We start from the raw sequence: 25,925 nt of genomic DNA on the forward strand, positions 1-25,925 counted from the left end.
AAAGTGTTTACACTTGGAGCTTTCCAGGAGTCAGGCAGGTGGGGGTGAGTATGCGCCTCCCTCTGGGGGGACACGGGTGGTAACGGGCCTGTGTGCTCTGTTGGACCAGGTGGCAGAGGAGCTGGGGTGTCGCCCACCGCTGCAGCCAGCTACACAGTTTAGGCCGCTTAGCCCAGCAGAACTTGGAAACCCTTAAAAATGCAAAAGGTAAACACTTTCCATTCACTTCTGAAATCCATATCCCTTAACAGCTATACAAATCTGTAAATTCTAGAGGAAAACTGTTGAAAGTCTTTGTAGATGTGACTTGATCTCAGCTGAATTGTTAAGTCTGTTCCTTTGAATGAAACAATAACTTCTACCAAGTTTACTCCTGAATTGATACATGAAATGTAAGTAATTATTTGCACAGTGCTAAAAAAATGAAGCCTCTCTGGACAGTGACCAAAGGGTTTGTGTTTTATCATCAGGATGTACAATAATATTTACAGACCGGTCCGGGATGAGTGCAGTGGGCCATGTGATGCTAGGAACAATGGATGTCCATCACCACTGGACAAAAGTAAGAAAAAGCTTAAAAGCAAAACAAAAAAAAAAGATTTGTCTTCCACATACTTTTGTTTCAGAAAACTGCTAATATCAGCAAACTAAAAAAAACTTTAAATCATAGTTTCAGCTGTTTGCAGAGCAGATGCTTTATATTTAGTAGTTTAAATTCTTAGATGACTGATTTTTAAGTCCATTTTTATTTGGAAAATTTTACAGTCTTTTCTAAAGCACAGCCTAAAGGCCTGCATTCTATTGGGTTTTTTGGTTTTCTTTTTAATGGATGTACTGTGTGTAATTGACACAATAGACTGTGCATATTTGGTGGGTATAGTTTGATGAGATATGACATATGTAAATACCTGTGAAACCGTTACTATAATCAAGAGAGTGAACACATCCATTACCCACAAAATTATGTGCATGTCCCTGTGTAAACCCTCTTGTCCATCCCACCACCCCCTCCCAAAGCAGCCACTGGTCTGCTTTCTGTCACTGTAGATTAGTTTATATTTCTAGCCTTGTATCTGAGTAGAATCACAGTATGTTGGGAAGGATCTGATTTCTTTCAGTCGGCATAATTATTTTGAAATTCATTCATGCTATTGCATGTATCAAGAATTATTTATTTTATTTCCCCGAAGTATTCTGTCCTGTGGATATATACCAATTTTTTTTTCCATTCACTTATTGATGGATATTGGGTTATGTCAGCTTTTGATCACTTAAAAATAAAGCTGCTATAAACATTTACCTACAAAGTTTAAATGAACATATACTTCCTTCTGGGTAAATACCTGAAAGTGGAATGGCCAGATGTGTTAGGGTATTTTAACTTTTCAAGTAACTGCCAATACTTCCTTTGGTGACCGTTTTATTTATTTATTTAAATCTCACTGCGTGACATGTAGGATCTTAGTTCTCTGACCAGGGATCGAACCCATGCCCCCTACATTAGAAGCATGGAGTCCCAGTAACTGGACCACCAGGGAAGTCCCTGCTATGGTCATCTTTTTATTTTTAGCCATTCTAAGAGGTGTGTGGTTTTATTTCATTGTGGGTTTTTACATTTCTCTAATGATGAATGGCAGTGAGCACCTTTTCATGTATGTATTTGCCATCCATATGTCTTCTGTGAAATATCTGTTCATATCAAATATCTGATAGAAGATATTTACAAACCACCTATCTGACAAAGTCTAACCCTAACCCTTTGTATCTAAATATATAAAGAACTCTCAAAACTCAATAGATTAAAAAAAAAAATAGTTCAGTTAGAAAATGGGCTGAAGACATGAACACACATGTCACAGAAGAGGACATACAGATGACAAATAAGCTCATAAAAAACCATAGAGAAAAGCAAATTAAAACTACAATGAGATACCACTGCACACCTGTCAGAATGGCCAAAATGAAAAATAATGACCACCACATGCTGGCAAGGATGCAGAGAAACCGGACCCCTCGTCCATTCCTGTTGAGCATGTGAAATGGCACGGGCACTCTGGAAACGAGTCTGGCAGTTTCTTAAAATACTAATAAACACATGCTTACCATGTGGTTTGGCAGCTGCCCTCTTCCTCTTAGGCATTTATACTAGAGAAATGAAAAGGTATATTCACACAAAAACTGTACATAAATGTTTATGATAGCAAACACAAACTGCAGCACATCCATGCAACAGAATGTCATTCAGCAATAAGGAATGAACTGCTGATACAGTCAAGATCTTGGGTGGATCTCAGGGGCATTGTGCGATATGAAAAAAGTCCATCTCACAAGATTACATGCTATATGATACCATTTATATAACATTGTTCAAATAGTAAAATTAAAGAACAGATCAGTGGTGGCCAGGGATCAGGAGTTGGGGGGCACAGAGGTGTTGGTGGCTATGGAAGTGTAGCAGAGGGGATCCTTGTGATGCTTCTGAGTTTGCACGTGCCTTTTTCTCCTGAAAGTGTCTCACATGCAACTGACCTTCTCTGCTCTTTTTTTTTTTAATTGAAATACAGTTGATTTACAACATTGTGTTAGTTTCTGGCTTACAGGAAAGTGGTTCAGTTATATATACATATATGTATTCTTTTTCATATTCTTTCTCATTGTGGTTTATTACAGGATACTGAATATAGTTCCCTGTGCCAAACAGGACTTTGTTGATATTTTACGTAGCAGTTTATCATACTAACGCCAAACTGCTAATGTATCCTCCCGTACCTCCTTTTCCTTAGACAAACTCTTGTTTGTCTTCTATGTCTGAGTCTGTTTCTACTTCATAAATAAGTTTATTTCCATCATATTATTGATCCCACATATAAGTGATACCATATGGTATTTGTCCGACTTACTTCACTTAGCATAATCATCTCTAGCTCCATCCCTGTTGCTGCCAATGGCATTATTTCATTCTTTACTGTGGCCAAATAATATCCCAGTGTGTGTGTGTGTGTGTGTGTGTGTGTGTGTGTGTGTGTATACACCACATCTTCTTCATTCATTCATCTGTCAGTATAGACATTTAGGTTGTTTCTATATCTCGTCTGTCATAAGTAGTGCTGCTATGAACACTGGGGTACATGTATCTTTTTTATAGTTTTTGAAGGAATTTCCATAATGTTTTCCATAGTGGCTGCACCAAGTTACATTCCCACCAACAGTGTAGGAGGGTTCCCTTTTCTGCACACCCTCTCCAGCACTTGTTATTTGTAGACTTTCTGATGGCGGCCATTCTGGCCGGTGTGAGGTGGTGTCTCATTCTAATAGTGAGGATTTGCATTTCTCCAGTAATTAGCAACACATCTAACCTTCTCTAAATCCTCTTTATCTTTTATTGGTCACATCAGATGTCCTTAGGAACCTTTTCTTGACTCTCCCTGTCCCTTCACCCTAATGTGGCATTTGTTATGCTGAATTCTGGTTCCTGTTTTGTTTCCCTGCACCCTGACCATGAGCCCCTGGCAAACAGGGGCACAAACTCTTAATCTGTACACTCCAAGGGCCCATTTTGGTGCTTTAGTTCACTTACAGATGCTTCATAAGTGAATTTAGTTGAACTAAAGTAAATTCTGAAGAAACAGACTTGGAGTTGAAATACATAGAATTTATTTCATTATACATTCATTATACCATTTAATTTGTCTAAACTAAGATTTCTACTTGAATATTTGCATATTAGTACTTAGGATTTATTTTTATTTGAAACATATTTCTTTTCTTTTGCAGTCCCTTCAGTTCCTATCTAAAAGTCTCTAAGATTTACAGTGGTTTGTTTTGAATATTAATATTTCCAGCATTCCATAGTCTTTTTCTTATCACTTACTTGAACTTTCCCTAGAGGAAAAAGATTTTCTTGTTAGAATTTCTCATACCATTGATTGGAGTCCTAAATTTGGACTCTTAAAGTAACAAAACTAAATATTCCTTCCTTTTCCTTTTTTAAATACTGTAGCTTTTTGAAAGATTACCAAGTTATTTTGACCTGCAGAGGAGGCTGACACATTTGGAGGACCAAATAAGCTATCTTCTCGGTGGCATCCAAGTTGTTTATATTGAAGAATTACAGCCAGTGTTGACACTTGAAGAATATTACTCTCTTCTTGACGTGTTCTATAATAGACTCTTGAAAAGTCGAATACCTTTTCACCCTCGAAGTCTGCGTGGGTTACAAATGATCCTTAACAGGTTTGTATCTAAAACAATTACTTTGATTCATTTACTCACACCAGTTGTATATGTATTGCATGAAATTGTTTTGTATTTCCCTGTGTGATTCTTAGAAGTTAAAGAAAGGAATGTTACTGCCTCCATTGGCAACACTTTTTACACATGAGAGAAGTCAACATGAGAGGATTAGAAAGATTGAGTTTCTCAAACATTCTGGAAATTCATTGCCACTTACAGGGCAAATCAGTCCTGTGGAAAACTCTATAGGATTAAACTAATGTGAAATCAACAGTGTGCATTTCAGGCACTGTGCTTGGAACTTAAATGCATTCTCTCTAGCTCTCAGAACCTCACCATAGAGTAGGTTTCTGCCCCCATCTTACAGATGAGGAAGGTCACAGGAAGGATATGGTCATCCTGATAAAATGTGTCTCTTTGGGGTGCTGTACCTTTAAAGTGGATTTTCTTAATGAATTCCTTTTCCATTAATCAGACTAATAAAACCATTCCTTCAGGGATGGAACAGGGAATGGAGAGATGGCTGATTTTTCCTTTTATGTATACTTTATTACAGTGACAGATATGCCCCAAGCTTGCATGAACTCGGGCATTTTAACATCCCAATCCTTTGTGATCCAGCAAACCTCCAGTGGTTTATTCTCACCAAAGCCCAACAGGCAAGAGAGAACACAAAGAGAAAAGAAGAGTGAGTACTCTTAGCCCTCTTCCTGTCTTACCATTCTAATCTAGTCAAATATTTAAAAATATTCAGGTATTCAGAAAGGTGGGGTGGAGGGATAAGTTAGGAGGCTGGAGTTAACGTATACATTAGTATACATATAAAACAGATCATTAACACACACCTACTGTGCAGCCCTGGGAACTCTGCTCAACACTCAGTAACAACCTGTATGGGAAAAGAACCCAAAAAAGAATAAGGTGTATGTGTGTGTAAAACCTTGTGTGACAGAAAAGAAACACATAGTGTATAGTGTAAATAAACTATACCCCAGTAGAAAATATGAATTCCATGATAAGAGAAAACACAAATGCCTATTCTCAACCCCTCTATCCTGATGGGCTATGCTGGTGTCACATCTGAGGGGCCTGAGCAGGCACGGGTCCCAAGGGTGGACTGTCTCCTGGCTGAGGGAGGTGGGAGGATGTGTAAGTAAATAAGCCCTTCCCAGGATCTGGAGGGCCTAGTCTTCTGTGCGTGGGACCTCAATCTTCAGATCCAGGCTGGCCCTCCTCCACCCACACGAAGCCTCCTGTCACCCACAAATGCTGGACGGCTCTGTGCTGGAGGAGCTTTGCAAAGTCACCCTGTCTCCATGTCGCCTGGTGCTGGGGTTTCCACTTCCAAGCTCCTTCCTTAGAGTTGCTCCACCTACATGACAGCAGCCTCAGCATCAGCGATTTGCTGGGGTTAAGATTTGTTTGGAGGGTGATAGGTAAGGGGAAAAATGTAATGGGACACAAGCCCTTCCGTGTTGGTTCAGGCACTTTCCACTCCAATTTAGAACCTAGGAACACAACTTCTAGGGCTCTGGTTGCCCAGGGAAGCAGAATTGGGCATGAAAAAATGCTGCTTCCTTGTATGGCCACTTCTCGTAACAACAGCTCCCAACCAGAGCTGATGGGCACTTAATATTCACAAGGCCTGCAGGGCTGTAAATGACACCTGCCTTCAAGAAATGTCCTTGCACTAGGTAGTTGAAAGAGATGTCAAAACAGGGCAGACTTTCAAGAAGCCAATCTCAAACTGTTTAAGAAAAAAAGTACATGAAAAGATGCTGAACATCATGAAATACTAGAGAAAAGCAACTCAAAACTACAATAAGGTATCTCCTTGCACCTGTCAGAATGGCCATCATCAAAAAATCTACAAACCATAAATGCTGGAGAGAATGTGGAGTAAAAGGAAACCTCCACCATGGGTGGGAATGGAAATTGTTAACAACTGCTGTGGAGAACAGTATGGAGGTTCTTTGAAAAGTAAAACTAGAGCTAGCATATGATCCAGCAATGCCACTCCTGGAATCACCCAGAAGAAACCTATGTATCCAGAGAAAACCGTCCTTCGAAAAGGAAGGAATGCACCCCAGCGTTCATTGCAGCACTGTCTACAATAGCCAAAACATGGGAAGCCACCAAAATGTCCCATCAATAGAGGAATGGGTAAAGATGCAGTACATGTAGCAGTGGAATATTACTCAGGCATAAAAGACAATGAAATAATGCCATCTGCAGCAACATGGATGACCTAGAGATGATCAGAGAAAGTGAAGTAAGTCAGACAAAGACAAGTATCATAGGCTGTCACTTACAGGTGGAATCTAAAAATTGATAATAAAAACTAATTTACAAAACAGACTCATAGACCTAGAATATTAAGTTATGGTAAAAGGGGAAAGGTAAGGGAGAGGATAAATTAGGTGGTTAGGATTAAGATATACACACTAATTTATATAATCAACAAGGACCTAATGTGGAGCAAAATACTCAACACTCTTTGTCATAAGCTATATGGGGAAATAATCCAAAAAAGAGTAGATACAAGTGTATGTACAACTCAGTTTAGTTGCCCTATAGCTACTGCAAACACAACGTTGTAAATCAAGTATACTCCAAAAATTTTTTCTAAGAAATGGGAATTTCCTGGTGGCCCACTGGCTGAGACTGTGTGCCCTCAATGCAGGGGGCCCAGGTTCGATCCCTGGGTTGGGGAACAAGATCCCACATGCTACAGCTGAGACCCAGTGCAGTCAAATAAGTAAATATTTAAAAAAACAAAAGTGGGAGGACCATTTTCAGTGTTGAGAGTAGAAACTAACAGCCCAATATACAAAAAATGGTTTTTACATTTTATTGTTGTTTTATTTGGTTATAGCTTGTAGCAATCATATGTTTTGTTTTTGACATAACAGGTTGAAGGTCATTGAAAACAATTTGATGCAGGCTTCCACGAAGAAATTCTCTCTGGGAAAGTTTTACAAGGAGCCCAGCGTTTCCAGTATACAGATGGTGGGCTGCTGTAAGAGACTTCTGGAGCAATCGCTGCCTTACCTACAAGGGATGCACCTCTGTGTCTCACATTTCTACTCTGTCATGCAGGATGGAGACCTTTGTATTCCTTGGAACTGGAAGAATGGGGAAGCCATTAAGTAACACAGAAATCTATATTATTTTTTAAAGAGGAAAGAAACTGTTATACTTATTTAAAATCCACAACTTGATATAACAGTATTATTTACATGTTACAGGAACAGAGTTTCTAATTGCTGCTTTGGAAGTAGACTTTTTAAATTAATTTCTATTAGGAAACTTGTTTTTAAAAGGTTTTACCTGCCAATGCTTTCTTATTCGCCCCCCGCCCCCCCCCCCCCCCCCGCCAGATAGTGTTTATCTGATTGGCAGGACTGGCAGAAAAGATGATAGAAAGAACATATTTGTAGTGGTATTAAAATGGAGGATTCTACTGGGTGAAAGAGATATATTTTTTCTTTTTTTTTTTTTTATGTGAGTGAAAACTGGTAAGTATAAACCGGCCTCATTCAGTATAGCTCTGAAGTCTGGGAACTCATTTCCACATGCAGCAATTCAACATGCAACTTTATGGTTATATCACATGGTATCAGTACACATACCTGTACTTTGCAGCCAATTATGCACCGTCTGAGTCCAAAACAGGTGACATGGGTAGCACAAATTCATGAACCAAATTTTGCCTAAAGACAGAGTAGATGGGAAAAAGCCATTGAATGAATATATGATATTGACGTTATCACAAGCCATCTGCAGCCATTTGTGAAAGCACATCCAATGACAGAGGATTTAAAGTTTTCAATAGGTACATGTATATGTATGACTGAGTCCCTTCACCGTTCACCTGAAACTATCACAACATTGTTTGTTAATCAGCTATACCCCAATACAAAATACAAAGTTTGTTAAAAGTTTTCCTACCCGTTAAGATACTCTGTCAGTGGCCTGTAACTAAGAGACAGTGAAATTTTTTGAATTATTGAATGAGGTGATAGATTTGTTTTCATGGACAAACACTATCCAGAAAAATCCTTGTTTCTCAAAGAGTACCACCAAGTAGGGTCCAGTTTAAAATGATTCAGACCACTCAGGATCTGTCACCCCTCTCAACCCCGGTCTTCCAGTGATTAGAACACGGATTAAAACACCGAGTCACCTCCTGTCCACAGTTGTGTGGACTTCGCTGAACCCATAACCCAGCCCCGAGCTCTGTAGACACAGGGCTCCTCTGCAGATATTTCCCTCAGGATAATATTTTTTTACCAGATCCCAAACCTCTTCCACTTATTTCTCAAAAGGACAAGGTGAATCCAGGTCTGTAACACCCATTTTTGAGGCTCTTACTGCTGAAGAAATAAAGGAAATTTTCCATAGAGTATTAGAAAGGCAAAGAGATGTTAAAATTGATTCTAGAAGCATGTTTTAAATTTATCTAAAATTGATTATTTGAACGGTTAAAGTACAAATGTGTGTTTGAATAAGTATTGATTTGTATTTAGTATAGTTCGTGCATACCACCCCTTTTAACCTGTGCCTAACAACTGTACTTTTTTTTTTCTAATGTAAAAATGTTGCTGCCTGTGTAAGGTTTCCAGAACCAAATAATGGGAGTGAAACATTCTTCAGAGGTTACGCAAGATTTACTGGAGGGACTTCAGTGGTGGTACAGTGGTTCGGACTGCTTTCACCACTGAGGGTGCAGGTTTGATCCCTGGTTGGGGAGCCAAAATCTAGCAAACTGCATGGCCAAAAAAAAAAAAATTGGAAAAATAAGTTTGGATTATGCCATTTCTAAGATCAACTAATACAGAATCCTCAGTAATATGTTTTGAATTGCACTTTGTCTCAGAACTGTTACATAATAAATAATACATTAACCAGACCATCACTTTCTCATTATTCATTAATGGTTTACAACTATTTCAACATAAATGAACTTACCAAAAAATTGTTGCCTGTTTATGCCTGTTTGACTTCTTCTCCCAATCTAACAAAGTTCTGGAAAATTCAATCCCACCACAGAAAGCTAGGACAGGATCAGACCCCTCTAACCTTGAATCCTCAGCTCTCCAGAGGGACCTGAGCCCTGAGCTCGCCCAGGGGTGCACCCTTTTCCCGGGCCGCCCATCAGGGAAGTGTTCATTCAGAGGCATGACTGTCCACAGGACAGGTCTCCCGAGGCCCTAGTTCTTCCTCTCCTCAAATCCTCCTCCTCCAGGCAGCCTCCCTGAGTCACGAGGGGGCTGTGGGCCTTGAGGCGTGGACAGTTGGGCAAGAGGAACCATGTCTGCCTCAGGAGCCAGCTCACCTTTGGAAACTGCTAACCCTTGGCATCAGGCTCCCCATCTGTGAAAGGAGGCCCGGGGCATGTTCTTGGAGCTCCTCCTCACCCTGAGTGATCCTGACCCTGGAAAAGAGCCCGCCCTTGGATGGTTCTTGGCCACCAGCCCAGGTGCCTCTTGCTCCTTAGCAGTTGGAAGAGGAGGAGGAAGTGGGGCTGCCAGTGGCCAGACAGAGCAGACCTGAGTTGACACCAGGGGACCCTCTTCCCCCCTCCATCCCAGCTACTGCAACCTGGTTCTACTGGTCACTCCAAACCCTTCCCCGTTACAGAGCACTTTAAGGACTTTTTTCTCTAAGCTGACATGTTTCATACGGGAAAACTACAAGGTGAAGACATGGCGCCAGGCCCTTCGGTCTACAGCAGGCAGGAGAGGTGGAATTAGAACCCAGGCACCCCAAGGGCTGTGAGGCGTCCGCGCGGGCGGGAGCACCCCCAGCTCTGGAAGCGTCCACCCCCAGGTCAGCACCAGGCGTTGGCAGGACCCCCACACGTCCAGCAATACGCTGCTCCTGTGAGGGTGGACAGCCTTGGCGTCAGTCGTGTCTTGCCTGGCCACAACGGTGCACACAGGTCAGCGGGGGCCAGGGCTGACTTTACCCGGCCCTGGTCCCCACCAGTGGGTACAAGTGTCGTTCTGGAAGCAACATCTGTTTATACACCTCTGCCCCAAAGTCCCGCACGGCGGCCCATGCCGGGAAACCGGCTCAGCACAGGGCGTGGCCACGCAGGAGGCCGCCATTGGATTTCACCCTCAGGTTTCAGGAGGAGGTCAGTTTTTCTTTCTGTCACTACCTCAGGCACTGGCCTAGACCAAGTGTCAGCTGGCACAAGGCAGGGTTTCCGGGTGAGCAGGACAAACAGCAGGAAGGCGTCAGAAGGTGTGACAGAGGGGCGCGATACCATCCATGTAGACGGCGACCCTGGGAACTCACTTTATCTGCACCTCAAAGGGCAAGTAGGATGAACGAAGGGGAAGCAAGGACAGGACTTGCACCCCTGGGAGCAAGTGTGGGAGAGGAAAGGTTCCCTCACTCTGGGAAGCCCCTTCACTGGCAGGGAGATCAGCTGGGACTGCGAAGGAGTCTCAGAGGAGGGCAGAACAGCCGGCTTGTGGCAGGCAGGACAGAGAGACCCATCAGCAGGCGGTCCTGGCCACCGCGCTGCACTCCCCAACCCAAGCCACGCATCTACTGGTGCACATGGGGGTTGAAGTGCAGGAACTCTGGCATCAGCAGACAGATGGGGTTTGCTGCCTGCTGACACTAGAATGTGGTCTGGGTCACAGTTCGGGGTGCACAGGACAGAGCCCGAGTCTGCCACAGAAGCCTCACTGTTAACACACGAGCGAAGAGAGGGGCGCCTCACGCTGTGTGCGCACAGTGGACTCCGCTGTGCTGCCAGCAGCACTCGAGCCGGCAGGCTGCCCACAGGTGCAGGCGGGCCTGAAACCTGAGCCAGTTCCCAGGGGCTGTTTGTCAGCGCGGCGGCTGTGGGACATCTGAGTGCATTCCTGGTGCTCCCATGCTGGGGCGCGTCCCACACTAGCAACAGCGGGCTTTTCATGGGGGGGAAACCAAGGGGCGGGCAGGGTCTGGGCTTGTTCCATTGCTCCCACAGCAGGTCCGGTACCAGACTTGAGCGGTTCTGCACCTGCAGCTTGGCGAGCTCAGTGCCTGAGAAACACCTGGGCCGACTGTCAGCGTTGCCATGAGTGAGAACAGGCAGTCCCACGAATGAGGCAGGGCTGAGGGCAGTGCCAACAACAGTGTAGTTTGTGAGCGCGCACAACGCGTGATGGGCGACACTGTGGAGACCCTTCCCAGGGGACACATCCCGCAGAGGAATATTCCGAAGCTCCTCTCTCAGTAGGCTCAGATGGTTTAAGAGTCTGCCTGCACTGCAGGAGACAGGGGTTCAATCCCTGGGTCAGGAAGACAGATCCTTGGAGAAGGGAATGGCAACCCACTCCAGTATTCTTGCCTGGGAAATTCCATGGTCAGAGGAGCCTGGTGGGCTATAGTCCATGGGGTTGCAAAGAGTCTGACTCACTCACTGACTCCCAGCCCCACCTCCCTCACACCACAGCTTAGAACCAGACCTGGAGGCTTCTATCCTAACAAGTGAGAGGCAGATCCTGCTCCCAAACAGGGCCATGACAACCACAGAGCAAAAAGGAGGCTCCACTCTACACCCAGGGCAGGCTCCGGTCATTGTACCACCAACCACAACTACACCTCCTATCCGGGGGATAAAGGCTAGCACACACTGAGGAAAGATGCGACCCGCAGACATGCTAAAAAAAGCACTCACACCAAAAATATTAGACTCATGCAGGCTACGCACGGACAGGCCCACATAAAAACAGCCCTTCAAGACCAGAGTAGATAATTGTTGCTCCTAAATTAAGAGAGACAAGAAGTAAGGAAAAGGAAGAAATTAAGAACCAAACTGATTAAAAGAACAAGAGAATTTCCCTGAAAGAACAAATGATGAAAGAGACCTCTCTGATCTCAGAGACCCTGAGATGAAAAAGGAGGTCATAGAGGTCCTCCTCTATGGAATTAAGGAATTAAGAAAAGCCATCAGTAGAAATGCAGATCACTGTAACAAGGAAATAGAAACTAGAAGCCCCTGCCTTCACAGCTGTGTGATTGTCACTCCACTCTGACTTGAGAACCACCCACAGATCTTTTTTTTTTTTTTAATCATGTTGCTGAATCTCAGTTTCCTGACCAGAGATCGAACATGTACCCCCTGCTGTGGAAGTGTGGAGTCCTAACCACTGGACCACCAGTGAACTGCTCCACCCACAGATCTCTATTTCTCCTTCCCCCATTTCATGTCCCCTAACGAACGTGTGTGTGCATGTGCCGCACACACACTAGCCTATAGTGCAGACCTTGGGTGAAGTATGTGGTCTTGTTAACTGCAGGGCCCTTGCAGTTAGCCACTTGCTTGGAGAGGTGTGGGGATAAGTGTTACACTCACTGCTGGCTAACTTTCCAGATTGGAGACCCTATGGACAGTCAGGCCAACCTGGACAGGAAATTTCTGTCAAGCTTTTGTCACATGAACACGGTCAGCAGAAGAGGCCCTGCCAGGTCATGAGGCAAAAGACCAAGCCATGCTATGCTCCAAGGGCTGTGGGTGGTTTGTCCACAGGATGTGTAACAGTTACTGTTCCCCTGGGGACTCTGCTGGTGTAGATGGAGCCCTGGTCCCTGCCCCAGGCTGAGCTTGAACTTCTCTGGGCTCCCTGGGACACTTGCTGGGACTCTTGGGGGCTAGATAGAGCGAGGCTAAGGAGCTCCTGCAAAGTCAGGACTAGGGGCCTGGCCACAACTCTGCCTGAGAGGCCAGCACCCCTAACCATGACAACGAGGTCTTTGTCAGGGCCATCCATCAGGGACCCTGGAGAGTGTACACTGGTCATCCCCCCTGCAACCCTGTGGAGCTCATGGCCCCTGCCCTCTGCCACGCTCGGCCATGCCCTTGGCACCAGCTGACCCCACCTGAGGCCTGACCTCCAGGCCCTCCGTGCCCTGGGGGCTTCACCCAGTCCTGGCTTCTGGGGACACAGTCACAGACTGTGCAGTTGAGCAGACCTGCAGACGTCACGCAAGGAGGGAAACTGAGGGCAAGAGAGGTGGGGTTCTGGCAGTGTCAGAGGGACATTGGCCAAAGGATCAAGGCTGGGTTCCAGGCCTTTATTCTCCAGCCCAGAGAACTGGGGTTTCCTGGAGTCCTCAGGCTGGGATAAGGTGTTTCAGAGCCTCCACTTGCCACCTCCTGCCCAGCATGATCACATCAGGAGGCAGGAGTCACTCCACTCCTGGGAGGGCCAAGAGGCTGCCCAGTGTCCCACCAGAGCATTGTCCAGCCCCTATTCCAACTAGGGAGGCTCTCTGCCCAAAGTATCCCTGGCCCCAGGCTGCCCCCCACCTCCACCTAGATCCAGTTCTAACCCCTTCCTGATCAGAGCCCAGACTGGTCCTCAATGCAGCCCTGAAGCTGGGGTGGCCCTAGATTGTGCCCAAAGACACCAGGCCTTCGAGTCCCACTCAGCCCGGCCTGCTCCTATCTCAGCCAAGGCCAGGATCCTTCAGGCTCTGGCTGGGAACTAGGCATATTACCCTGCTGCTGACAGCAGAACCAAATTCTTGAATCCCAAAGAGTTAAAAATACCAAGATGTCTTGAGAGGTAAAGGGAGTTCTTAAAAAAAAAAAAAATTAAGTGTCAAAATCTAAGTTAAATTTATATGGGGTCTGAAAGCACCGGGCATATTCTTGTAAGAACTCTGCCAAGGGTCCTGAGTGCTTCTAGGGGAGGCAGGCCGGTCTGGGCGTACTGGTGCCAGGCGACAATGGTTCAGCAAGGTGCTTAGAGGGCGTGGGCAGGCGTATTTGCTCAGGCTCAAAAGGAAAATCGGTTATTTCCAGAAAGGATGTTTTTCAGCTTGCAGGTGAAGCCCCAGGGGGCAGAAGGGCTGGGAGGGAAGGCAGAGGCCTGAGGCAGAAGGGCTGGCCCAAGGGGGCTGAATGGTGGCAGAGCGCCTCCTGGCGGTGAGATGGTGACAGGAACTGCAGAGAACGGCAAAGGGCTCGGGGCTCCATCTTTGGCCGGGAGATAGGGCGGCGGAGCTGGGAAGGAGTTTCGGGAGCCAACGTCTTTCAGGGCAGCTTTAGGAGCGGGTGGAGGGGAGGCGTTCTGCGCCAGTGTGCTGGCCACGTCCTGGGTGCTGGGAGGAGCACCCTGCAGGGCCCCGCGCTGAGATCTGGGTCCCTCTTCCGGCTTCTGGAGAGGAGCTGGCGACGTTAAGCGTGCGTCTGTCTTCTGGGGGTAGGTGATTTCTCCAGTTACCTCGTTTATCCAGAAAAATGTATCAAGGGTTTTCTTCCCGTGTCCAAATCGACTCTTTGACATAGCTACAAGGGAGAAAATGGAGACAACACAGGAGCGTCCTCAGTGTTCCACACTGAGGACGGAGGATTCCACCTACTGCATCAAAGGGAACCATCGGCCACTGCGCTTCTATGAACAACCTGTGCTAGCCCTCTGTCATCCAAGATGCTCCAGAAATCTTCCCAGGACCAAGAAGAGACCTACCCGGCGGCTCCAATGAATTCTAGAAACTTTTTTTTTTTTCTTGGTAGTACCCGTGGGTCTTATGGGATCTTAATCCCCAGACCAAGGATTGAACTCCTGCCTAGCAATGAAAGCACAGAGCCCTAACCACTGGACCACAGGGGCTTTCCTAGGTTCTTTTGTTTCTTAATTATCTTTTCAAATTTTAACATTTTAACGGAGTATACTAGAAAGTATACTTTAGGGGCTTTCCTGGTCCAGTGGTTAAGAATCCACCTGCCAATTCAGGGGACACAGTTTGAATCCTTGGTCCTGGAAGATCCCATATGCTGCGGGGCAACTAAACCTGCAAGTCACAACTACCGAGCTTGTGCTCTGCACCAAGAGAAGTCACAGCAATGAGACATGCACTGCAATGAAGAGTAGCCCCCAGTCACCACAACTAGAGAAAGCCCACAGCAACGAAGACCCAGTGCAGTCAAAAATAAATAAGTAAAAATAAATCTTTTTTTTTAAGTATACTTTACATCTTAATCTAGTTCAGATACACTTGTGTGTGTGTGTGTGTGTGAATGCATGTGCTTGTGTGTGAATGAATACTAACAGTTTCCTGAAATGTCAGTGGTTGTGTGCCATGGTCTCTGATATTTTCTATGCAACTGAGTTCCCCCATAATCTTTAAGAAAATGCTCGTTGCCATTCCTGAAACTCATTTTATAAAGGAAGCAACAATGATTAAAGAATGACAGCTTCAAAAACGCTCTTAGATTAACAGGAAAATGGAGAATGCTGGACCTTCTACAAAGACGCCAAAAAATATCACACTTACAAATTTTACAAACACATGACCATGTGTAGTCAATGGAAAGGCCCCCTAAAGATGTCCTTGCCCTAATCTTCGGAACCTCTGAATATGTTTTATTATCTGGCCAAGGGAACTTTGCAGATGTAATTAAAATTATGGACCTAACTCTAGGGCATACTATCCTGTATCACCTGGGTGCCCCAACCAAATCACTTGGGCTCTGAAACATAGAGAACTTTTTCTCACTGGGGTCAGAGAGATAGAACAGAAGAAGTAGAAGACTAAGTGTGAGAAGGATTCTACTGCCATCGCTGGCTTGATGACGGCAGGACCGAGTGAAGACCATGAGAAGGAAATCAACTCTGTCAACAAAATGAATGAGCCTAGAAGTGGATTTTCCTCAGAGTCTCCAGGTAAGAGCCAAGGATAGACAAAAACCTTGATGGCAGTCTTGTGAGACCTTAAGCAGAGAAACAAGCAACACTTGCCAGTCTCAGGCTCTGTGAGATAGTAAATGGCTCTTGTTCGAAGCAGCTAAATTTGTGGTCATTTGTTACTGCGACAACAAACACACACCATGGGAACACTTTTCCGGGAACACTGCAAGAGGGAGGCTTCAAAGCTGATTCTTTCTGAGCTCAGGGTAAGCCTGCCTTGGTGTGGGCCTCTTGGCCAGTCTGGGGATTCCTCTTTCCTTCTCTCAAGATTGATAATTGCTTCACTTTCATTAGAATGGACAGGGACTGTCACCCCTGAGAAACATCAAGTTACACTACCTAGAACGTCTTGAACGAGCTTTCAAGATTCTGACACCTACATCCTATGTGAAGCTTTGATTTGCCCTCAGGCAGAGAGGGTTTCTCCACCTTCCCCAGTGGTCCACAAGGCCATGGAGAAGTCAGCACACTCGGCAGGATTCCCAGAATCAGGGTTGTTTGTATCAAGGGCACAATGGTTTGAACCGGTAGGGGCTGGCCAGGGGCTAGAGGACTAAAAAGGTGTGAAGGATTTGAAGCTCACCTGTCAGAAGGTGCTGGAGGATGGGGTCTATGAAGGGAGCTTCAGAGAGAATGGGCTGTAGAAGACTGAGGGCTCCTAGCAACCTTATTATTGTGTAAAGTGCTTCCCACCCTATCCCAGCCCAGATTCTACCTAGTAACCTCAACTCTTTCCAGCAAAGCCATGCACACAACCTCAGCCCTCCTCCGGTCCCCTCTGTCACAGCACCTGAGATCCCAACCTAGAGGTGTCCCTGACACCCACCCTTCCCTTTCCCCGAGTTGCCAACTTGCGCCAGCTCCTCTGCATGGCTCCACAAAGCAGCATCTGGTTTCTCCAGGATACAAGCCTACAGACAAGGGGGCGTGTCCTCCCCTGGCAGGGTTAGTTCATGTTGAGCATAGTGGATGCCAGGCTCGAAATTTCTCACAGATCTACTCCCTACTCAGCTTGGCGTGGCTCGCCCTTGGACCCAAACTCTCTCTGCGGCCTCAGCTCCCTGAGAACTAGACCTGACCCCCATGGTGGCTTGTTTGCCGGAGCAACACATCATTTTGTTTCAAGCAGGACGCATCGCTTCCTTCCTTTCCATACATCAGGAATTAATAAGTGCCGGCTTCAGATATCTTTGGGCTAATTTAATTTTCAAGGACCAGGGACTTCCTGGCAGTCCAGTGGTTAAGATGCTGCGTTCCCAATATCTGGGGCATGGGTTTGATCCCTGGTCAGGAAATGAAGATCCCACATGCCCTATGAAGGAGGGAAAAAAATTTCAAGGACCAAATTATGTCAGAAGCAGACTTTTTTGTGTATGTGCATGTCTAAATTTTTCCTCTTTCCTTACAGAGAAGAATAATTAGCTATCTGTCTAAAGTCAATTCCCTCTTATTTCTTCCTGTCACACTTTATCTCTTTTCCCTCTCCTGAATACGTGAAGGATTTACTTATAAAAAAATGCATTCGGATGTTATATATATACTCTATGAACATTTAGGTTGGATGAAGCCAAAATTGTCTAAATAAGAAAAAGGAAAGAAATGTTACTAAAGTATTTCTATTTATGGACATTGGAAAGTATACTTGAGAGTTTCCGGGCTGGGGGACACATGGAAATGCTGGCACGTTGGTCACTCAGACGGGGCATGGATGCTACCCCATGAGTCTCTTCCATCTGGCTGTTTCTGGGTTATATCCTATAATAAACCAGTAATCTAGGGAGAAAAAAAAAGTATATTTTACCTAATAGCCTTTGTAACTATTATGAGATAATCAGAAATCAATTTAAAAGAAAATCTGCTATGATTCAGTCTTCATTAATTTATCATTTAAAAACATGTTAACACAATATTTTGGTTTGTCTAAGACCAAAATTAAATTTCTCATGATTCAAACTTCCTATATTTCTTATACTGGTTTCATTAGTTAAATATGTTTCCATTATAGTCCATTCTATAACTTGGTGGAAAGTAGGCCTCATCCAATCCATTGAAGGCCTGAAGGGAAAAAAAAAGCTCTCACCACTGTCTTCAGCCTGTAACATCAGTCTTCTTGTGCGTTTGGCCTGCAACTTAGGCTGGAACTACAGTAGCAGCTCTCCTGGGTCTGGACTCCTCAGCTTTCATAATAATGTAAGCCAGTTCCTTATAATAACACACACTCTCTACACACACACACACACACACACACACACACACACACACACACACGTCGGCTCCGTTTCTCTGCACAACCCTAATACAGTCTTTTTAAATGACTACATTAGTAGAGGTTCCTTTTTTGTCACCAAAGTATTCTGCTAATTCTCAGTCCTTTCAGCATACACTTAAATCCTGTTGTTAACAATTTCCTTGCATAGATCTAGTTTTCTTTTTTTTTCTCTTTTTTTTTTCAAAAAGACATATTTACAAAATGTTCATATTTTTAAAGATTGCAGAAATAAATTAACCCTTACAAATAAAGACCGCTCCTCAAAATTAAATTTCCCAGAAATTATAAGTTCACAGGACTAAAACAATTGCCCTTGCCCAGGCACATTAACCAGCAAAAGCAGAGAGGTACATTTACACTGGTAGCAAAGGGGCTTTCCTCCACAAACTGCCTTGGCGGGTCCACGAGACAGCACAGGGTGAGCCCTATGACTGACTGAAGACCTTGATGTCATAAACGCCAGGTGCTGTGCCAGAGAATAAAAGGAGATGGCCGTGGGGCAGGGAGGGGATGACCAGACTTCAGCAACTCTTCCTCCTGGTTCTCTCCTTTCAAGTCCTCCTCCCCTCAAGCCCACTGAACATGGCCTTGGAACTCACGTAGCATTCTAGTCCCAGGCCCAAAGTCTTCTCATTGCCCCTCAATTGGACCCACCTTTTTCACCCAGCGTCTAACAGCTGAATAGCTGCTCAGATCTTGAAACCTACTCCAACCTAGAAGGTAAGGGCTTTCAGTGACCAGGGAGGATGGTCACTTCATACCTCCTAAAAGAAATAGAACTCACAAATGCATAGGAAACAGCCTTTGGCAAACAAGGGTGTCACTTATTTAGACCAGGAGTGGACTTGGATACATTGGACTGAAGGTCTGATCAAACCTAAAAATGAACTTTGGACAGTTTAGGAGACCTTTCTTGTTCCTGGAAAAGCTTCTTAAAAGTTGTACTCCCACAGGGTATGGGGTTAGTTCATTGAAGCCCAGGGATCATGGGGTTCCTTGCCGAGTGAGGGGTGGATCCCTCCATTGCCCACTGATGGAGAACTCACCGAGGTTTTCTCTCCCCTCCTGTAGATGTCTAGAAGTCATGTGGGGTCAAAGAACAGGCCTCTACCCACATTTATGTGGGTAAATGAAGTCACAGCACAAGTCACCTACCCCACGTGGAAGACAGACCCTCCGGCACTGTCTCCTGCTTGTCTGCTGAAACTGACATGTGAACCCCCATCCGGATGTGGGGCTGGGGATGTGGTTGCCCCCTGTCCCAGAGGCCCACCTATTGTCCCTACACAGACATGGGGTCCAGCGTCAGCCCCTGCTGCTGCCTCCCCAAGAAAAAGTGGCCCAAAGAGCCCTGGCTACTCTCCAGGTGCTGACCAGGGGCCTGTTGCTCTCAACAGACCTCCATCGCTGCCAGATACAGGGCCTCCTCCGCTCTGCAAGCCATCCACACCACCTCCTCAGCCACTGCCCGCTACGTTCCCCTCCCCACAAGGCACTCTCCCAGAGCAGGGGCTTTCCTACCTCCATGATTTGTCCCTGAAGCTGACATCCTTCAGCCCCGAGAAAGTCATCTTCCAGGTTGTTAGCCTTACTCACAGGATGCTACACAGGATCCTCAGAGGCCTCCAGCCTGACACAAATCATGACCTGGTTTGATCTTTAAAATTTTCTCAAAATCTAATTTTGGAGGCTTTCTTCAATTCTTTTAATCGTTATATATACATGTAATTATTTTAGGTAATTAAAAAAATAACACCCAGTGTGTCAGTCTTTGTGCTCCTATGTATTTTCTGTCTCAAAAAAAAAAAAGATATGATTAGGAAAATGATGAAGATATACACTGAAAAAAAAAAGGCTGGGACCTAGAGTCTTTCATTTCAGTGGTCCTATAAAGAGCAAAGCCTTCTACTATTGAAAAGGAAAGGAATCCAAAACACAGGGAACATTTAGTGGTCTCTGCCACACCAATGGCATATGGAATCTTTGAGAGAGTTGGAAACAGAAACACAAGGGAGAAGAAACAACAGAAATATAAAGCAACCAAAAAACAAAAGATAAAATGGCAGTCATCAGTCTTCATATATCAGTAATTATCCTAAATTTTAGGTGAATTAAATTCACCAACCAAAAGACAGGGTGGCTAGACGGATTGAAAAACAAGATCCCATTATATGGTGCTCCCAAGAAACTCAGCTCTAGAGATAAATGTAGGCTCAATGTGAAAGGATTGCATACTCCAAGCAAATGGCAGCCGAAGTTAAAAGTGTGGCCGTACTCACATCAGAGAAAATAGACTTCAAACCATACAAGGTTAAGGAGAAGCAAATATAATGATCAAAGGCATGATTCATCAAAAAGGCACAACATGTATTAATATATAGGCACATAACATGGAAACACCAAAAATTATGAAACAATAGTATAATTGTTTTAAGGCAGGAAAGGAGAAATTGACAGCAATACAGTAATTGTAAGGGACTTATACACCTCACTTACATCAATGGATAGATACTTCAGACAGAAAATCAACAAGGAAACATTGGCCTTAAGTGAAACATGGAACCAAATAGACCTAAAACTATATATAAAACATTCCATCTAATAGCTGCAGAATACATTCTTCTCAAGTGCACATGGAACATTCTCAAGAATAGACCATGTGTTAGGACACAAAAAGTTAGGACACAAAAAGTTATTCAGTAAACTTAAGAAAACTAAAATCACATCAAATATCAAATATCATATTCAATGGTGAAAAACTGAGAATTATCCCTCTAAGATCAGGAATAAGACAAGGACCTACTCTCACCATGATTTTGTATATAGAAAACGCTAAAGACTCCATTACACATGAAAAAAACACTAAAAAAAATAAACAAATACAAGGCCTTCCCTGGTAGTCCAGTGGTTAAGAATCCACCTGCCAATGCAAGAGACACGGGTTCAATCCCTGGTCTGGGAAGACTCCACATGCCGAGGGGCAACGAAGCCCACGCGCCACAACTACTGAAGCCTGCTAGCTCTAGAGACCCTGATCTGCAACAAGGGAAGCCACCACACTGCAAAGCCCACATACCACAATAGAACCCCCACTCGCCACAACTAGACAAAGGCTATGTGCAGCAATAGAGACCCAGTGCAGCCATAAGTAAATAAATAAAGCAGTTTTTAAAAATACAGTAAAGTTGCAAGGTACAAATTAATATGTAAAAACCTGCTGCATTTTTGTACAGTAACAATGAGCCAGCAAAAAGACACATTAAGAAAGCAATTTCATTTACAATCACAAAAAAAAACAATAAAATATCCCTAGAAATAAATTTAACCAAGGAGTAAAAAACTGAAAACTATAAGATACTGTTGAAAGAAATTGAAGACACAAAGAAATGGGAAAATATGCATGCTTATTGCTTGGAAGAAGTAACATTGTTAAAATGTCCATATTACCTAAGGAAATCTACAGATTCAGTGCAATCCCTATCAAAATCCCAATATTTTTCACAGAGGTAGAATTTAAAAAATTCTAAAATCTGTATGAAACCACAGAAGATCCAGATAGCCAAAGCAGTCCTGAGAAAAGAGAACAAAGATGCAGGTGTCACAGTTGCTGATGTCAGATTTTACTAGAAGGCTAGTAATCAAAACAGCATGGTATTGGCAGAAAAATAGATGCTTAAAACTCTTTGCTTCTATTGCAAGGAGTGCAGGTTTGATCTCTGGTCAGGAAGTTCTGCACACTGTGAGGTGCAGTCAAAAAGAAAAAGAAATGTGTTGGAGAGAATGTAGGAAAGAAACAATCATATATTGTTCATGGGAAAGTAAGTTGGTGCAGCCACTATGGAAAACAATATGGCAATTCCTCAGTATATTATTAGAATTACCATATGATCCAGTTCTTCTGCTTCTGAGCAGAAAAGTATGGAAAAGAATATGGAAATATAATTTTGAAAAGATAAAATGCACCCTATGTTCATTGCCACAGCATATACAATAAGCAAGATGCGGAAACAACTGAAGTACCCATCACCACAAGGATGTGCTATATATATATATATATAAAGATATGGATAAAGGATAAAGATGTGGTATATATATACAATGGAAATATTATTCAGTCATAAAAAGATGAAATCTTGTCATCTGTGACAGAATGGACTTTAAGGGTATTACACTAAGTGAAATAAGTCAGATGGAGAAAAACAAAATACAATTTTATTCATACACAAAATATAAAAAACAAGAGTAAAAACAGATACAAAGAACAAGCTGGTGGTTATCAGAGGGTAAGGGTGAAAAGGGTAAAAGGGATCAACTGTATGGTGGATCAAAACTAGACTTTTGGTGGTGAGCACGCTGCAGTGTATATAAAAGTAGAATTACAGTGCTGAACACATGACATGCTATAAACCAATGTTGACTCCATTTTTAAAAAATGTTCCCATGAATGAATGAATGAACAAATGAATGATTACTCCAACTACTGTGACCAACGATAAGTGAAAAGTCATCCCAGGACTGAAGCTTCGTAGTGTGTGAACAAGACATCTGAAGACAGGAAAACACCAATTGTTATTGGACACTGGATTACTATAGCACTGGCGACCAAGGCTTACCACTTGGAACATTCGTCTACAATCCAACTCATACAGGTAAAGTCATAGTAATAAGACTTTCTACTTACCTGAGATAGCTCCTTCTGATGATATTGCAGCCACCGAGCTTGCTCTCAGGACTCCAATTAGACTTTCTTCTTTTTTTTTTGAAGAAAATTAAGTCTTATTTATTTTTAAAGCCAAACCACTAGGAAAATATATCACAGTCTTGAAACAGCAAACAGACAATATTATTAAGTAATAAGTCAGTAAAAAGATAAGGCCCTTATCAAAATAAGGTGCCAGAACTGGGGCAAGAATGACGCATGTAGCAAAGGCCCTGGCAGAAGTGGTATTTGGTAATGGAGGGCAGTTCCTTTGCTCTAAAAGAGCTAAAGCTCACCCTTAAATTGCTTACTTTTCCTCCCTTGACTTGCCAGGGAAGTGTCTCAGTAAAGCTCTGTTATTTCAGAGGGCAAAGTAAGCAACACTGGGTTTTGGCTTTCGTTCTGTTTCATGAAAACCAGATTTTTTTCCAAAGCCTGTACTTCACAACCCTCTTAATTAAGCAGCCAACAGTTCCTGTTTCACTGTTCATTCCTGAATATGAGCATATGACACTGTCAAAATCCGGTTTCCCTTCAAGGGTGAGTGTCACTGTAGGTTTGTCTTGTCGCTTGGCTGACTTTGCTGCAGGCTGCCCCAGGGCTCACCATGGCTGCCAATGAAAGGGAACACTTGCTTCCCTTACCAGTATGATAACACTTCTTATATTTTTGCAGGGTCTCCAGGCTGAAAGATGCAGTGTGAAAATTTTAAGAAATACACAACCACATCTTGGTCAGAAATGAGTATCTGCAGGCTCTTTCAAAGTTTTTATCCAAACTTCCCCTCCCAACTTTACATCTTAAATTAACATCATGCCCTTGTCTATAAAACAAAACCAAGCAAAACAAAATCCCTAGAAGCCCCTTGTCCCTTTCTAAATTAGTGACTGCATGGGTTTTATTTATTTGTGGGAAAAGGTGTAGTGATCCTTCTGGTAAACAGCAGGTGGACAACAAATAGAAACACCTCTTCTTATACTCCACTAGACCATAAGCAGGTTAGATGAACCTGCCAGCCTCTTGGTATCTGTGCAGTAAGAGAATCTGGTACCTTGAAGGGCCCTGATTTGGTACAAGGGAGCCTCCCTGTTGCCAAGAGAAGCACTTGCCACATGAAATTCAGGCTCACAAAAAACCTCCTGAGCTATCAGTGACCCAAATTTTAGCACCGTTTTTTTCCATTTCACTTTGTAGGATTGAAACACAAAGGAACCAGCGTTCAGAGTAAAGAAACACAGGCCTTAGACTTGCTGCCATCCTTAATTTCCTCATTCATCAACTTTCCTTAAAAGACCCAAATCCCCATTCCTCTTTTTAAATCGATTCCTGCCCTTACCCCTGGATGGCCACTAGCAGACAGCTATTTCCCAATGGATGAGAGAGACTCCTTCATCTTCCTGGTCAAGGTTGGGATGAGGTTCACGTGGTCATCCACACACTTGGTCACGCAGGTCTCCAGCCGCCGCTCCACCTGAAGCTCCTTACTCCCCACATCTATTGAATCTTTGGCTTCGTCACTGCAATACATCGAGTGCACAGGGCCAGGCGATCCTGGAACTTCTCCAACTCGCTGGTCACCAGGGCCTGGGCTTGAGCCAGAGATGCATGGAAGTGCTCAATGAACTGGTACACTTGCTACATGGACGCCTGGCTGTCTTTGCAACAGCCGGCGCTGCACCGGAACATGAGGCCCTGCATCTTTTGGGTATTTTCCCTCTCTAGACACTTCACCATGGAATCCACTGCCTCCTGCACCCAGCGCCGCTGCAGCTCCACCCTGGCAGCCCGCGTGGTTCCTGGCTGCACCGGCGCCCACATGGACTCCCGCGCACAGGCTAGACCTTCTTATATGTAACTTCTATTTCTTTTTTTTTCCTCACATGACTTTTTTTAAAACATTTAATTGGAGGCTAATTACTTTACAATATTGTGGTGGTTTTTGCCATACATTCACATGAATCAGCCTTAAGACATAAAAGTTCCTGCTTATGTTCACATTAAACTGCACCTTGACAGAACAAGCTTCTCAGCTGTGGATCTGATGATAGAAAATTTAAACGTATACACATAATTAATTGTAAATGGACCAAGAAGAAGGAAAACCTGTGGATTTTCCCAACAACTTTATACTTCTATATGAATAAGATTCATGTGTCCAACTATTACATGGAAATGTCCGCATGAATCTAAAAGCATATTTCTCTTGGGTTGCTGAGGTCAGTATTCAGTATTGTTCTATATACATAATGACTCCTTGGACTGACTCTCACCAAGGGAGAATCTTCCATAGCCATTTCAAATAAGCCACAATGATGTATCTGAAGGCAGTCTGTTTTCTGCTCTCATTCAAATCTTAAGTTGAAAAGGGAAACATCTTAGACCAATTTTTTCTACCTCTATTCAATATATTTATCAGATTCTTTAATTCACACCAATAGGAACCGCCTATTGAAACCACATTAATATCCTATGAATCTTAACCAGTACACCTAGATGCACACATTCTCCTTAACTTAGCTATCTTATACAGATTTAATGGTGAAGGGCATGAACTGATGTGCTCCCAGGTCATTTGGGCAACAAAGATAGCTCAACCATGAATGTAAATGGAGGCATCCTTGCCTCTTTAATTGGCTCTAGGACTCCACTGCCTGGTTTCCCCTGTGCTCTGTTGGGGTCTTATCCAGGTCACTGCTCCATTTGAGGCAAATCTGGATTCTGTGCTGTTTTGTTAGTCACTGCTGCTGCCGCTGCTGCTAAGTCGCTTCAATCGTGTCCAACTCTGTGCGACCCCATAGACGGCAGCCCACCAGGCTCCCCCATCCCTGGGATTCTCCAGGCAGGAACACTGGAGTGGGTTGCCATTTCCTTCTCCAATGCATGGAAGTGAAAAGTGAAAGGGAAGTCCCTCTGTCATGTCCAACTCTTAGCAACCCCATGGACTGCAGCCCACCAGGCTCCGCCGTCCATGGGATTTTCCAGGCAAGAGGGCTGGAGTGGGGGTGCCATTGCTTTCTCCAGT

General features: G+C 44.0%; 2 protein-coding genes, 1 long non-coding RNA gene and 1 pseudogene across 10 annotated transcripts in view; 2 read left to right on the top strand and 2 right to left on the bottom strand.

Annotated features, from left to right (window-relative positions):
* TCAIM (T cell activation inhibitor, mitochondrial) overlaps positions 1–9,145 on the top strand; it is a 36,317-nt gene extending 27,172 nt beyond the window's left edge. For all 4 annotated transcript variants that reach the window (XM_020915505.2, XM_020915508.2, XM_020915507.2 and 1 more), the window contains exons 7-11: positions 110–207; positions 471–562; positions 4,001–4,233; positions 4,790–4,921; positions 7,146–9,145. In XM_020915505.2, coding sequence (XP_020771164.2) covers positions 110–207; positions 471–562; positions 4,001–4,233; positions 4,790–4,921; positions 7,146–7,386 — 796 coding nt within the window. In that variant the 3' untranslated portion in view covers positions 7,387–9,145. The remainder of the gene's footprint in view (positions 1–109; positions 208–470; positions 563–4,000; positions 4,234–4,789; positions 4,922–7,145) is intronic.
* Positions 7,866–22,956, bottom strand: LOC110152026 (uncharacterized protein C3orf86-like). Of its 5 annotated transcripts, none has more exons than XM_070455543.1 (3): positions 22,886–22,956; positions 17,578–17,708; positions 13,845–14,533 (listed from the first exon to the last, which is right to left on the bottom strand). In XM_070455543.1, exons 2-3 carry the CDS (start codon positions 17,666–17,668, stop codon positions 14,022–14,024), a joined length of 603 nt encoding a protein of 200 aa, XP_070311644.1. In that variant the 5' UTR covers positions 17,669–17,708; positions 22,886–22,956; the 3' UTR covers positions 13,845–14,021. The 5 variants fall into 5 exon arrangements, 4 of the variants coding, with proteins under 4 accessions (XP_070311644.1, XP_070311643.1, XP_070311642.1 ...); XM_070455542.1 differs by lacking the exon at positions 22,886–22,956 and adding an exon at positions 19,251–19,335; XM_070455541.1 differs by lacking the exon at positions 22,886–22,956 and adding an exon at positions 18,016–18,712.
* Positions 18,834–19,885, top strand: LOC110152027 (uncharacterized). The gene is made up of 2 exons (XR_002318239.2): positions 18,834–18,924; positions 19,276–19,885. It is a non-coding gene; the product is annotated as an uncharacterized lncRNA (long non-coding RNA).
* Positions 22,949–24,721, bottom strand: LOC139031218 (protein FAM136A pseudogene; annotated as a pseudogene).
* Between the last annotated feature and the right edge of the window lie 1,204 nt (positions 24,722–25,925).

Source organism: Odocoileus virginianus, chromosome 26, assembly GCF_023699985.2.
Source record: "Odocoileus virginianus isolate 20LAN1187 ecotype Illinois chromosome 26, Ovbor_1.2, whole genome shotgun sequence".
Classification (NCBI taxonomy): Eukaryota; Metazoa; Chordata; class Mammalia; order Artiodactyla; family Cervidae; genus Odocoileus; species Odocoileus virginianus.